This window comes from Arctopsyche grandis, chromosome 9, assembly GCF_051622035.1.
Source record: "Arctopsyche grandis isolate Sample6627 chromosome 9, ASM5162203v2, whole genome shotgun sequence".
In the NCBI taxonomy this organism is placed as follows: Eukaryota; Metazoa; Arthropoda; class Insecta; order Trichoptera; family Hydropsychidae; genus Arctopsyche; species Arctopsyche grandis.
This window is the reverse complement of record NC_135363.1, coordinates 30,743,186-30,759,306: the sequence shown is the minus strand read 5'-3', so window position 1 is coordinate 30,759,306 and position 16,121 is coordinate 30,743,186. Positions and strand designations below refer to the sequence as shown.

The 16,121-nt window shown below is 32.7% G+C and overlaps 2 protein-coding genes across 2 annotated transcripts in view; both read left to right on the top strand.

Moving 5' to 3' along the window:
- LOC143917399 (uncharacterized) overlaps positions 1–16,121 on the top strand; it is a 557,584-nt gene that overhangs the window by 378,187 nt on the left and 163,276 nt on the right. The window lies entirely within an intron of this gene.
- The window catches only part of Tomosyn (syntaxin-binding protein tomosyn), a 325,351-nt gene that overhangs the window by 215,694 nt on the left and 93,536 nt on the right, over positions 1–16,121 (top strand). Inside the window, exon 2 of the mRNA XM_077438881.1 lies at positions 5,101–5,198. Coding sequence (XP_077295007.1) covers positions 5,101–5,198 — 98 coding nt within the window. The remainder of the gene's footprint in view (positions 1–5,100; positions 5,199–16,121) is intronic.

Below are 16,121 nucleotides of genomic sequence, written 5' to 3'. Positions count from 1 at the left end.
AAGGGTAAAAGGAAGACCGCAGGGAAGATAGGTAGACGCAATTAGGAAAATGTGTGGGGTGAAATGGATGAGAATTGCGCAAAAAAGAGATGATAGGAAGCGTGTTGGAGAGGCCTTCATCCAGTAGTGGGTGGTGAATGGCTGTAGATGATGATACATATGTTGACTAGTTGTAATATATGTATTCCGTCTAAATCACGTTAGTTGATTCATGTGGCAAATTACATTTCAACTGGTCAAAATATATTACAACTGAAAATATAATTCAACTATAAGTTGGTACCAGATTAGATGGAGAGGTTAGGTTTTCGTAAAAACGTCACTCGACTAGTAAATAAAGTTGGAAAGTCACATTTTTGTTTTGAACAAATTCTTAAAGCTATCGTAAAACGGTACCCATTACCTTTATACGTAATACCATTAGCAAATATTAACGCATTATTGTATTCTAAAACTGACGCACATCGTTGAAAGTGCATTTGCACTTAAGAACGATATAATTTACTAGTTGAATTGTATTAGAATATGAATGACGTTAAACGCCAGTTGGAATATATTACATCTGAAAATACACTTCAATTGTAACATATACATATACATACATACACATGTTCATATATGTAAATATAACAAATTGACCAGATATGGTACCTTCCCTTAAAGGTATCCTATTTGTAACTTTTCTTTTGTTTTCTTTATATCTTAAACCGTTCAATGCATTGTTAATCTGTGCAAAAAATGACATTAAAAATTCACTATATACCTTATATTTCATATAGTATTGTATGTATGTATGTGCGAAAAAAGTTGAAAAGCTGTGGACTTATCATCAGAATTCTAACGATGCGATGTTATGAATTGAAACTTAGTAAAAGGTAAATTAAGAATTGAAAATGAAGCTTCGTTTTAAATGGAGCTGTACGATGCCTACAGTGTGCCATGGCTATAGAATTTGCTCGTCTTTACAAATGTTTCAATAGATTCGTGACGTTGTTTAAGAGAGCTTTAAGATTTTACCAAGACTTAATGCGAGCTTAAGAATTGCGTTTGCGTTTTCTTGCGGTTCTTTTCAATTTTTATTCAAAGTTTTATCTGCATTTTGGATGTATTTAGTTTATGTCATGATATTTTTATGGTAGTTGGTTAATTATAGTGAAGTATTTACATATGCAAATACTAAACCGAATGTTAGAAAATTTGAAATTATTTTATTATATGCGCGTTATTTGAAAATAATATGATTTACGCCGCATTTTAAAGCTAATTTATCACTTGTTATGAGTATATTTTATTTTATTTTAATAAACATATACCACAGTGTCTTCACCGGCTACCCCAATATGACATCGTGGCCAGACAAGAATATATGTACATACATTCATACATAAAATAATACACACATTATATACGTATAAAATATTTAAAAAAAAACATATCTCATTTTATTTTTACAAAAATTTATAACAGTCTTATGCTACTCAATATGACAATATTTAAAAAAAGCTGTGCAAATGTATTTGAAAGCAGCATTTATTTAATTGTTTTAGGTTTAGAAATATACATACATACACATGTATATTCGTATACATATGTATATTTAACATAACATTTTTTAATCGTCTCTACTATTTTATCAAAATTTATCTATTTCAATTAATATGAATATTGATTGCAACAGACATGGCTCAATGAGTGTTTACACACTACAGCACATAATTAATATACAATAAAAAATACATAGATAGAAACAAAATGGAAAAATTATTAAATGAGACCGATTACTTAAGGAAAACGTCAGAAGAAAAGTTGCCCCAATTTAAGGAACACTTAAACTTATTTTTGTCTGATATCATTTTATAAGGATGTTTCAAACCATTTCCGTGTTTGAAAGTTAATATATTTTATTCGGTCATTCATTCTAGTACATTTGTAGTTTCCCTTATTTTTTGTACCTCAGCTACCTATGAAATTGCATCGTTTTAATTGGTACGTTTATAATATTTATTAATCGGTATAGTTTGAATATTTTTTTGATGTAGAAATTGAATATAAAAGGAAACACGTGTGTTTGTCGCTTAAATATTTAAAATTTTCCTTTTTGTTCGCGAATGGTTCAAACGTAAAGCGTTCCCTAGAAAACGTATTAAAATATTCAAAATGTACGTGAAACCGATTGCATTTTTCGAACGAATCGGATATATATTCCCCGAAGCAATTGAAGTATTACATTTATAGTGCGATTTAAATAAAATTTCAAAAGTGCCTCCGGTTTCATTCCTTGCCGGAAAATCCTCTTGGCGTTCGCGGCTTGTTATTGAATTTTCCCAACCCCCCCGTTCGAATCCTTCGATCGCACACACCTTGTGGCTGGAATTTTAAAATTTCCTACAAATTTTCGCTTTATTTCATTTTTTGAACGGTACGTGCACTACGTTGCAATTTTCCGGAAAATTTTCCACAACCACATTTATGTTGCACCAGTTAACATGCCCGGAAGCTTAACGAGCCCGCGGCATCTGAGACCGCACTTTGGAGAACATCTGCGGAATTAACCATATCATGGTTTTCTTTTTTAAACGGTCTCTTTTTTCTCAACTGTCCTGTCCTCGGTGAAATGTATAATCCAGGTGGTTTCTCTAATGCAAAGTTGGCTCGCTTTGATGTTGCTTTACGGCTGTGTTATATTATACGGGTGCTCGCTTCGGTTCCCTTAATCAACATTGTCAAGTTGTAAACTTTCGTGTTTGTCGTTTAACTTGTCGCAGAACAGTTAATATATAGTATAATAATAATATATGTAGATCTACTTATTCTTTTGTATGCAATTTTGTACGTAGCTTTGCGTTTAAACACAATGGATTCACCACTATGGCTCCGATATTTTTTTAAAAATACATTTTGACTGTTTTCGATTCAATACAACCTTCGTCTCAAATTCAATAATTTTTTAATTACTACTCAAAATTTGAACGGCATAAAATGTATCGTTTCGCAATCTAATATATAATTTCAAAACGGACTTTGTATGTTTGTTTGGTTCGTAGGCGTGAAGTCATTAGGCAAATCAAAGTTTTTATACCGACGATATTATATCGTTGAATATTATTTTTTTTCAATTCAAATAAATAAACACTGAGCGAAGCCGGGTAAAACAACGAATTTATTATATATGTATGTATGTTCGTTAACCACCGAGCTATTTTGAAGGGTTTTTTTAAACATTGTACCATCTCAAGCAACGCCAGGCATGTTTACTATTAGATTAGCCTTTTTTTAAGCGGTTTATATTACAAACACTGAGCGAAGCCAGGTTAAACCACTAGTAACATATAAATATATCGTAAACACGTACTGCGATACATTAATACGTTTCAGTGCAAGAGGTAGAAAAAGTGGAAAAATAATATATAATATATAAGGCTTTCTTGCGTGTGTGTGAAGGGCTTACAACGAAAGAACCGATAGAGTTCATTTAGGAAAGATAATGGAAAAGATAGCAAGAAGAAAACGTCATCTTAACTAGAAAAAGGTTTATAGAGGTATTCGGCCACGTTGGACTAAATTGCCACATTCGGAGAATAGACAATAAATACTAAAGAAAATTCTATATAAAATACTACAATAGATATTACCTGAGATTTTTCTTTTTAAATGATCTTTTGTGCAATCGTAATGACAAAATAAAAAATCAATCAAATGAATCTTGTTGTGTGTAGTATAAATCTACAAAATATTGAAAAGTAATCTAAGATTTATTGAATTGAATTTTTTTTTTGCGTATTTATGTTATGTATGGGGACAATGATTCAAGTCACACAATAAAGATGTTCTATTCATATCCGGAAATAAATTTTCGGGGAACCATCTGCCGCTGTGTGAAAAGGTGCCGCCATTCATTAGGGCTTCAACTGCCTTATACATATATTATACCTATACATTAGGAGGAATGGAAAAAGGACGAAAATGGTGTTATTTTCAGCAGAACGAGTGTGAAAATTGACCTGGAAAATTTCAATAAGCTACGAGCTATCGGCACAAGGCAATTTTTCCGTGAAATATATTTATTTTTCTTGTGATATTAAGATTAATATGATATTTTATTTTCGATTCGTATTTGAATATTTCCCGTTGGGAGAGGGAATCGAATTCAATTAATACTTTTACGAACTTTCGTGATATAAATTTTATATTATCCGCCTAAGCAAAGCCAGGCAATTTGACTAGCCTTTCTGCTATATAAAGATTAATATTCTTTTGGTTGCTTGACCGCTATGCAAATCTCACGCTACAATACCAATCGTTAGAATTTGCATAGCAGACAAACGAACAAAAGAACATTAATCTTTATATTTGTACATGTATTAGATTGAATAGTAGAACTGCTCGGCATGTAAGTTGAAAAAAACCTGTGAAAAGGACTGTGAAATCTTCTGAAAACCATAAATGGTCTAAATTAATTGCCTGGTTTCGTTTGAGTGGTAAAACTTTGTAAGAATAAATACAAATTGATTTTTTGTAGACTACGGTTTAAGTAGAAGATACTCATATATGTACATGTGTATGTAATTTACTATTATCTTAAGATTTGTATACGAGACAAATAAACTACTTATAATTCAAAGTACTGGCGCAGAATATTGGATATATATTATTATTGAACATTAAAAAAATATTCGATAGTTAATTTTAAACACTTGAATAGAACAATTCAGGTCGATAAAATCTCATACATTTAAGTCACGTTTTCTTCTCGATTTTTCTCGTGGGTTTTCAAAGCTTGAACCATTACGTTTTTATCGAGATTAATATTTCTACGTGGGCTTTAGATATCTAGCCTGCGGCTCGACAATTTGTCAAGAGTTTCCACATATTTCACGCAGTCGATCCACACCCTTATTTCCCACCCTTTACATTTTTTACCCAACACCCTAAAACTATACATCATCCGCGTCAATGGTTGACCTTTGACCTAACCGGGCTATTTTTTTGTCGTGTTATGTGAATAGATTAAGCGATCTCGGTCGAATTTTGAGCGTTTTCGTTCTATTGTTTCCGTTTTTGTTATGGGTGTTTAATGTGCGTTTTGTTGTTTTGTTTCAGACTTTTCGCCATGGGTTTCCCTTCTCGCCGACGGCCATGGCGTGGGATCCTATTCAGAAGCTGCTAGCCGTCGGCGACAAATCCGGCTCTCTCAGAATGTATCCTTTGTAATTAAAGTTTTTCATTTAAAAAAATAACACTGAGGCATTGAAGGAAAATTAAAAATGAAAAGAGGAAAGTGCGAGCTCAAACGTAGCCTGGAGAAAGGTAGGGGAACGCTTATTTAAAACTTGAAACTTCAAACGCGATTTTTGTCGCTTGCTTTATATAAATTGATGAAAAAATTGCTTTTCAACCCTTTTTTTTGTTGAACGACATTTCAATCAATGTTATCTGGAGTATTCACAAAAAAAATAAGCAAAACTATTTATTAAATTGTATACAGCATTGTAATGAATTTCTTTTATAAAAATCATTTGATATTGATACCTTTACATTCACAATTACATCTTCTGAAACTATCCTCTGTATTTATCAAACTTGATTAGTTTGAAATTACTTTATTTTTAGTATATTAAATTCTATTCAAATATTACACAAAGTTGCCTGTACTTAAGTCTATCTTTTTGTTACACTTAGGCCTGAGATTCCAATCTATATGATATTTCGCTCTTCCAGCCAATTAACTTTAATATATTGAAGTAGCCGAATACCCCACTTGAAATATATTTTATACTTTATCTCTTAAGTAATCTACCCATTCAGATTTCGATGTTCATTATTTACGATAGTATTCCACGTAGAATTTGAATAATAATCTTAAATAAATATTTATTTTTATATTTAAAATGAAAAGAAGTCAGCATGGCGTCATCACGATTTCAATTCGGGCGAATTTTATTAAGTTCGATATAAAAGGAAGAGAATCATTGTGAGTTTTAAGCTTCTGATATTTCGTCGGCGTCTTAATGGCGATGCCGTTACTTATCTTTGTATCGGAAAATCTCGTTTTCAAAAGGCTTTTTTCCCTTCGTTTCATTTTACGTCGACGTTTTTGCGGCTTATCCTGTAACATTCGCGAGGATGAAAATCCTCCTTCAAACCAACCATAGCTAACAGGGTATACGACAAGTGATCAACACTATCGAATAGCCTACATCGTGATCTATACATACGTATACTATATATTCAACTTTATATGTTGCCATATTTTCATGCGATAAAATAATATTTGTAATTTATATTATATTTAAAACAATATGAATTATAGGTATAGGGAAAATTTCAGGCGTATTGACTTTTTAAATGCATTGTTCATATGCAAACATGAATATGTAATTGAGTTCACAAAAGTAATACTGTAATCATTTAGAAAAAAAAATGTTTTATTTTATTTTCTAGAAATAATGTAAAAATAATACAGAAAAACAATATAACGGTTGATAAATTTTCATTTTCCTTCGGAAAAATAAATTTTGGATTTAATTTTTTTTTCTATTTTACATATATGTACATATACCAGGAAGACTTTGCAGGTATTATTTATTAAATTAAAAATATTTTTTAAAAATTTAAACTACACTAGGATTAAATACCCTATTATAAAATTAATAAATTTTAAATTAATGGTTTTGGCGATATTTTGATCCCCAATTCCTGGACAATTATAAACATCGATAAACAGTTTATAGAGTAATTTTTACAAATTTTTATTTCTGCAGTTTTTTTTTTAAATCAGCGAATTCCAGATTCTGAAAAACTCAAAAGTTGTGTAAAATAATTCAAGGTTGCCAATTTGTTGGAACCTTTTCAATTAAAATCACAAATTAGCAAACTCTGATAGAAAACGATCGACCTGGAGTCACTTATCCAAGGTCTGGTCAGCAGTACCGGAGGGATTGAACCCGTGACCACTTAGTTTGAATGCATAACATGCTAACTCTATTATATTCTGCTGGTTATGTAGCTTATAAATTAGTGTAGCGATACATTTTAGAATGTTGGCTACTTTAAAACAAATAAAAATTAACTCCTGATGACTATTTTAAGTTATATTACCATAATTTTTATATTTTCCAAGCTTACTATACTATTAGTATTATAATTTGAGTGAATTAATTGGAATCAAGAAGATAATACATTTAAAAAAAAATGGAAAATATAACAATGCTTTGTTCGAACTTTTCTTTATGCTTTAGATTTGATTATTATCATTATTGAAATTTTTTTCTTTTTTCATATACATATATGGGGAGAAACTGAATACGTTGTCAAAAAAGATAATGAGATTTTCCGTTAAATTTGACGTATTTAATTATTTTCTCCTCTCGCCAGATGAGCTACGGCCTCCTCTCATCCCTGGTCTTTGTTTCGAGAGGGGTTTAACATCTTCGTTTACGACGCTCATCCCCCATCCCACCCTCTCAGATTTGTTATGGGGTCCCCTTGAATAATGGGACGTAATCGGGAGAACGAGAGAGCAACGGCAGATGATGATGATGCTCCAAAATATACCGACATACTACCTATTTATACGCAATATATTAAATTGTCTGATTGTCTCGTTAAATTGCGATACGCTCCGGATAATAATCCCGTTCGCGTAATGTTTATCCGATATTTACTACCACGAACTTACTTCAATTATCGTGAAAGCCGAGTGTTTACGTATTTTTTGTATGTATGTGTTCGAAACACGCATAGTGTATTTTCAATTTGATGGATTTTAGGGTTTTTAAACCGTTAGATTTCCGAGAATTTAAACTTTTTTGCTCCGTATATTCTCAGTTGTGTTTTCGCTAAGTAAACATTGAAAGACTAGTGTTGGACCCGTTGATTTCAACGGGTGGTTTCGAAAAGGAATTGAAACTCGAATAAAAATAAAGTTAAAGATATTGAATCGACTGGTTTCGGAAAGAAATTGATGCACGAATTACGAAGTGATTACGAATTACGAACTACGTTTTGTGCATCGCCGACCTCCTGACGCCTTTGCCCCCGATGCCTCCGTCGCTCCGGGGCCTTCGGCCCCAGCGCCGCCGACGCCTCCGGCGCCCCCGACGCCTTCGGCACCCCGGGGGCTTCGCCCCCAGCGCCGCCGACGCCTCCGGCGCCCCCGACGCCTTCGGCACCCCGGGGGCTTCGCCCCCAGCGCCGCCGACGCCTCCGGCGCCCCCAGCACCCCCGATGCCTTCGGCACCCCGGGGGCTTCGCCCCCAGCGCCGCCGACGCCTCCGGCGCCCCCAGCCCCCCCGATGCCTTCGGCACCCCGGGGGCTTCGCCCCCAGCGTCCCCGATGCCTTCGGCATCCCGTCGCCCCCAGCCCCCCCGATGCCTTCGGCACCCCGGGGGCTTCGCCCCCAGCGTCCCCGATGCCTTCGGCATCCCGTGGGCTTCGCCCCCAGCGCCGCCGACGCCTCCGGCGCCCCCAGCGCCCCGATGCCTTTGGCACCCCGGGGGCTTCGCCCCCAGCGCCGCCAGCGCCCCCGGCAATGAAAAAACTGAAAAAATGAAAAAAATGAAAAAAATGAAAAAATGAAAAAATGAAAAAAATGAAAAAACTGAAAAAATGAAAAAAATGAAAAAAATGAAAAAACTGAAAAAATGAAAAAAATGAAAAAACTGAAAAAATGAAAAAAATGAAAAAACTGAAAAAATGAAAAAAATGAAAAAAATGAAAAAACTGAAAAAATGAAAAAAATGAAAAAACTGAAAAAATGAAAAAAATGAAAAAAATGAAAAAACTGAAAAAATGAAAAAAATGAAAAAACTGAAAAAATGAAAAAAATGAAAAAAATGAAAAAACTGAAAAAATGAAAAAAATGAAAAAACTGAAAAAATGAAAAAAATGAAAAAACTGAAAAAATGAAAAAAATTAAAAAACTGAAAAATATGAAAAAAAAAAAAAATTTGTTCCCCATACTGGTTGATGGTTGATCGTCCGTCACATACAAATATACAAATATACAAATATACAAATATACAAATATACAAATATACAAATATACAAATATATTTAGCGACAGTCCGTTTTTATATATAGTATAATGTATTTTCGTGATATTTTTTTTGATCCGTGAACTTTGGCGTTATACATATGTATGTTATTTATTTGTTTTGATTTGGAAAAGTTTGTTCAGTTAAATGTGTTGAAATGTATATAATTTTCAAGTTTATACTTATATGCCAAATTTCCATGTCGAATTTTTAAATATACTTTAGTACTTTTATAATAAATTTTTATTATGGTTTTTTTTTGTTGAAAGTGTAAATTTTTATTGATGATAAATCATTTTTGCCAACGTTTTTATAAATTTGGTCCGGTTTTAAAATAGTTTATGTCACATACTGTTTGTATTCTGAAAAATTAGATGAGAGGTTGGTTTTATTTAAGAATTTTGCAATAAAAAACAGATAAAATATTTGTATAGTGTCAAAGAGTGATTCATTGTGATATAAACGATTCAAATTATTAAATATGACAAAGCAGATTCTTCATAGATAAATTTGATATTTACGTTTTGGTTTTGGGTCCATAATAAAGAAGGAATTGTGCCTAATAAGATAAAAATAGATGCTATATAAAATATATCAATATATGCTATTTAAGAAATAAATCAATAAACAAAATAACGACAGAAAATTTCGAATTCATATATACATATATTGTACATAATATTAGATAATAATCCTGAAAATCTGCACTTAATTTTTAATTTTTACCAAAGGAAGTACTCATTGTGTTTAATGTTTTGCCAAATATTTCTCTGAATAGAGAAAAGTGTACTTTTGCCACTTTTAAATATAACGGCTCATATGTATATTTAAATAAAATATAAGTTCGATTCAATAAAGTTGAAGTAAATATTATTTATATGTATGTATGTGAAATATTAATTACAAAATACGCAACACTATCATTGAATGGAAAATTTTATACCCGGTAATGGATTTTTACATTCACTATCATATCTGAGCGTTATGTAAAAATTTCACTACAGCATAAATTATGAATAGATGTATATTTAAGATGCACTGAAAAAGCAATAAAAATTCAGATGCAAACGTGCAAAACTGATTTACGGACTCTCATAAAAATTTTCATAACCATATATTTTTTATACTGCTCCAGAAGTGATCTCAAATTGAATCCAGCACCACTAAACGACGTGAAATATATAGTTTGAGAAACCCTGCCACATTTAAGTTAATATCACTCGCCCGTTTTATTACTTAGCGTTAAGCCGCTGCATTTGATGCAAGATTACTTTTTACAGTAATAAAGTCGCACTCTGTATAATACAATATTTCGCATTCGGATCTCGGCTTTCGCACGTGGACTATAGAGCATTTTTGCGATAATATTTTTCCGATATTGAAACAATGGAAAACGAATTACGTCTCACAGTTCGAGATGGGCGCGTCAATGTCGTATTTCTGCGACGACTTTTCCGAGATTTTCTTTTGTCCTTCGCTGTCGCCTTTTCCACACGTTCTGTTTTTCTATTCTGTCTCTGTATATTTCTCGTCTCTTTTTGTCGTGACGCGTGAAAGCCACAAGTTAACGAACGTGGGCGTGCCTATCGAAAAACAATTGTCATTGAAGGTTCACATTTATATGTGCGAGGTGAGATCGAATAACACGGTGAGATGTATTTATAAATATTATGAAAAGAGTATTATGAATGGAGAATAATATGAATTTGATTCAATCATCTTCAAGAGAATATCTTTATTTTGTTTTATAATTATCTTATCATTTTTAATTTTGTCGGGATAAAATGATTGGTTGGAAGCACTTAAGATTGTTTAAATTTTATTTAATTTATTTCTTTAGAATAGCTTAGAAAGCGCATTATAATACACATGACTTAGAGCTATAATATAAACTAAACTTATTATCTAATATCACTTGTACAGAGGTGTTGTTTTAAGGATACCAGGAATCTGTCGATTTTGTCAAAATTTCTGACAACTTCTGGCAGTCCATTGTACTTCTCCTTGATCTACTTAATTTTAGATTCTTAACTATTAACTTATTCTTACCTCTAGTATATAACTATGTTATGTATGTACATCACATCCTCTTATCAAATATTTGTCAAAATATCTAGGTAACAATATTTTATCTAATTAAAATATATATATATATATACTAACATGCACACTTTCAAGGTTTTATTTACATTCATCCAATTCAATTCACTCAACATATATTTTTTACTATTTAATCTATTGACACTTAAAATACCTCGCATAGCTCTATTTTGTAATTTTTGTAACATAACCTTATTTACTAATTTTAAAAAAGAACCATAAAATGAGGACGTACAATTGCATTATAAACTGATATGTTTGTATTTCTATGATTCAATGATTGTTTTCAATTTAACGTTCCCTTGATTCGACGCAAGTTTTCCACTAAGCTTATGCAAAATTCGCTTTTTTCGCTGCGGTCTAATGTTAATGTATTGCATTCGCCGTATGTATTTATCACACTTACATATGTAAACAAACTATTTACATATACATCTAGTGGTCGGAGAAAAAAAACTTCGAGTGAAGCAGTCGTAAAAGGCTCTATTTGACATTGATCCAATTAAACTTTTTTTCACGATCGAAATCGATTTATAAGTAGGAAATTTTATTTTATTTATACAGATTTGGCAAGACGCATCGATCTAAATTACTCCTGCCACGTTATATTGGCACTTGAGATTGACTGCGTCGTTAAAATGGCGCACGTAAAGTCGTTATGGTGTAGTCTGTCTCTGTCAAAGGAAATAAACCCCTTCTAGCTTTCTCTGGCCGTTTTCAATTTTATTAACACGCTCAAGCGTTTGTTTCATTGGAAATTTGCGTGCGTATTTCGAAAGATTCGGGGGTTTCGGGGTTATTTATGTACTCGTACGTTTATGTGCGTCGACGATTGAAAACGTGAGCTTTCATCGTTTCAACTGGTTCTTGAGAAGTTTTTCTGCATATACATGTATGTAGGATCCGCGATGCAGGGGGTTCCAAGTGATACACGTGTAGCTTAGACAGTGTTTATTTATACTTCTTAACTTTGGGCAAGCCTAACGGCTAGTAGTGTCCCATACACATTCGTTCCTAGCCATGCACCTTACACACATTTCATACCATGCAGATTAGCCAAACACATATTCAGACCAGTAAATTCTCTGCTAACAGACAAAGCTTTTATTTACAACTACAACCCGGAAGGTTTGCAACGCCAGCATAAGGCATTCAATTCCAGTTTCAAGTGATGGTTTGAGCTCTATTAATTTCTCTTCAACGCCGTGTCGTCATAAACCAACTGGTAATGGTGGTTACCAACGAACACATTTCCTTGACTACACAATGAGGCTTCAAACTTTCGCGTCGGTAAAATCGTAATTACGAATATTATTATTAAAAGGTTTTTTCCCGTTTTTTTCACAGTAAGCTTCCCGGACATGCATACAACAAATTCTGATAGTTCAATCGTAATCGGTTGAGTGGTTTAGAGCTTATACGAGACAGACGGTCAAACAAACATTCAATTTTATATACAGGTAGTCCTCGACTTACGACGGTTCGACTTACGACGGTTCACACTTACGACCGAAACAAAATAATATATTTTTTATTAATTAATTATTTTTCAAAAATTGATTTATATATCTTAAGCGGATGTGAGTTATGAAAATGGGGAATTCTCTTTTGGAAGAAATGAAACATCGCAGTAGTTTTAAAAATTAAGTTATGACACATTCAGTCGCACGATGGTAACAAACTCAAACGGTCGTTACTGTTCGTTACATAACTGTTCTTTATTGTTTTAGGATGTTTATTTTCTCAATTTCGTGTTGATTAGTGCTTAAATTTTTATATACATATAAGAACATTTATAATGTGTGATAAAGAAACGGGATAATGACTGATAAAGAAACTCTTGTTAAAAAAAAAGAAAGGTGATAGACAATGTGATAAAACAATATGAAAGTGTAAAAAAAGTGATGGACTTGGCAAATAATTTGAAATTGTCACATTCAACGGTCTCCACTATTTTAAAAGACAAAGAAAAAATTCGTAAAGCCGTTAAAGGGTCCTTGTCAATCAAATCAAAAATAATAAATAAAAAAAGACTCGGACCCCTTTCAACAAATGGCAAAATTACTAGTGATTTGGATCGATGACAAGATTGAAAAGCGAAAAACTTTTCAAGAATTTTGGAAGAATTATAATATCCATCATGCTATAAGAAATATAGATACGGGATGGGCCCTTTAACGGCTGAAGAAGTTACTTCAGCATGTATTCGATTTGAACCCGTTTCTCTTTCCATATACGAAAAAAAAAATATTTCGAGGATATTACTAACCTAATCGTACAATTTAGTGAACGTCTATAATTTGACGTAGATAACGAATACATCAACCAACTTCTTGAAAATTATTCAGAAGATCTAACCAATGCAGAATTATTAGATCTTGAAACTCAAATGGTTGCAGAAGAGGATATTGATGAAAATGAATCAATCACATCTGCGGAACCGATGAAAAAATTTGTATTGAAAGAAATGGCTGCTGCTTTTAATTTAATTAATCAAGGAATACAAAAGTTTGAAATGATGGACCCAGACAGTGAAAGATTTTCAAATGTGAACCTCAGGATTCAAGAAAATCTGGATACTGTTCAAACAAAATTAGACACATTTTTCAAAAAAACTCATACGACTATATCTCAAACTGAAGATGAAGCAATGTGATAAGTGATGAGGATGTATGTATAATTTATAATTAATAATTACGGATGATGTAGATATTTAATTTTTTTTTATTTAAATATGAATTCATTTGAATAACTGTATTAATAAAAGTAAGTGAAATCACCGAAAAAAAAAATATATATATTCCTCGACTTACGACGGATTCGACTTACGATCGAGGTTCAGGAACGTATCTCCGTCGTAAGTCGAGAAATACCTGTATACATACATATATATACATATGTTTATAGATGTGGTACAACCGTTAGGGTGATCGTGTGCAAATACTCAATATATTAATAAAAATGGATCGAATATTATGATAAACATTTTGATTTAACAACTAGCTGAACCCGGCATGCATTGCAATGCCACAATGCACGCAATTCCCGTTCCCGTTCTCGTTCCCGTTCCCATTCCCGTTCCCATTTGTCGGTAAAACGCAGGCAGCGAACACGTTGGTCGCGATGCGAAAACATTTGAAATTATAGCGTTGCAATGAGACTCATTCCCGTTTTTCCCGTTTCCGTTCTCGTTTTCGGGCGATTTTTTTCACAGTAATCTTCCCGGACATGCATTTTTCTGAATCAACTATTTTATGCTGTAACTTTTTTTTTAATAAATTATTATTTACCATTATAGGTTGTCCCAAAGCGACATCTATAGTCAAACTATGTACGTATGTATGTATGTACTGTAAATACATTATATTCAATAGTGGTGACAAATGGTATAGTTAGGTAGGTGTCCAATTAGGCCCAATTAGATTTCAACAATGAAATCATATAAATTGGAAAACTCTGATTTGAAACGATCGACTTGATATCCAAGTCTGACCAGCATCACCATATAAATACTTCGAATCATCCAGCACATGATTATTTTTAATCAAGGTCAAACCAAGACTCGAACCCGGGATTTCTCAGTCGTTAGTATTATCTACAATGTGCGTTAACTACCGAGCTATGTTGCTGGCTAAAAACGAGTTTTTGTGGGTTTTTCTACACATTGCACATCTCAAGCAACGCCAGACATTGCCAATAGCACTGGTTAACTGAAATTGTAGAAATTTAAATCTGTTAAGTTAATTTGGTGGAGCAAAAGGCGGGCCAAGTTTAATGAATAGGCTAATGATGAAATGATTTTTTCATTGGTTCCCTATTTGGTTCAAAAATATTAATTACAGTATTTTTATTTAATAATATCGAATATTTATACATAGTTCTTCATAGTAAGTCAGAGGACTAACTACTATATATTATATTTTTCGATTCGTTTGCGTTCATTTAAATTTTAATTAACAGTAAACAAATGGCGGATTTCCCACGGCACAGAACCGATCGCATGAATTAAATATTCCGCATACGAAATTGCTTTCAATTTTGCATTCACCGTCAATAGATATACTCGTACATATGTACATATATATGGATGTATGTATATTCGTTAAATAAATTTATTGGCGTTCGATGAAATACCGCACCGATTGCATGCAAATACTCATTTTCAGAACATGTCATAAAATATACTACATACATAGTACATTTTTATGTAATTATCATTTCGTTCGCTTGTCACACGAGAGTGTGCTATTTATTTCTATAGAAGGTGAAACTTCGCTGTCTGTTTTTTTTTTTACTTCAGCTGAAAGTAAAGCGTGGTCGTTCTAGCGGAAATAATGAAACCGCCATATACAACTCGGTCGGTTGCTGAAAAGCTATCTTTCAGTCGAGCACATGTTCTTCTATACGTATTTGTGTTTTTTATTTTTTTTATGTCGTTCGTGTGGAGTCGAGATGATATCGGAAATCTCTTTTGTAGTCTGCGTCCATTACAAGAACAAAGGTTGATAAAACATCCAAGAGCGTTTTGTTGGTTGGTTTTTTTTATAATTTTGAAAATGAGAATTTTCAATGACGATGCATTTCAGTGCTAATGAAAAATTTATATGTCGAAACAAATCCATTCTACTTATCGATTTGTTCTGAAACGTATTGTGACAAATTCTTTTATTCTGAAATTTTTATTTTAATTTGGAGTTCAATAAGCCGTAAAATAGTAGATTTATTTTCCTATATGGCCCTGAATTTCAAGAAAAATGCTTTACAATTTATGTTACAAGTTCGTGGAGAAGTGCGTATTATACTAATAGAAATATATACACTTTTATATATTATTAAAATGTAAATGTATATGTAATATATACATATTTATATGTATTTTACAACATGGTTGCGTTTAAGTTTAGCACCAAGGGGTTTAATACTACTGGTCAGACTTGGATATTTGTGACTCCAAGTCGATCGTTTCTTATCAGAGTTTGCCAATT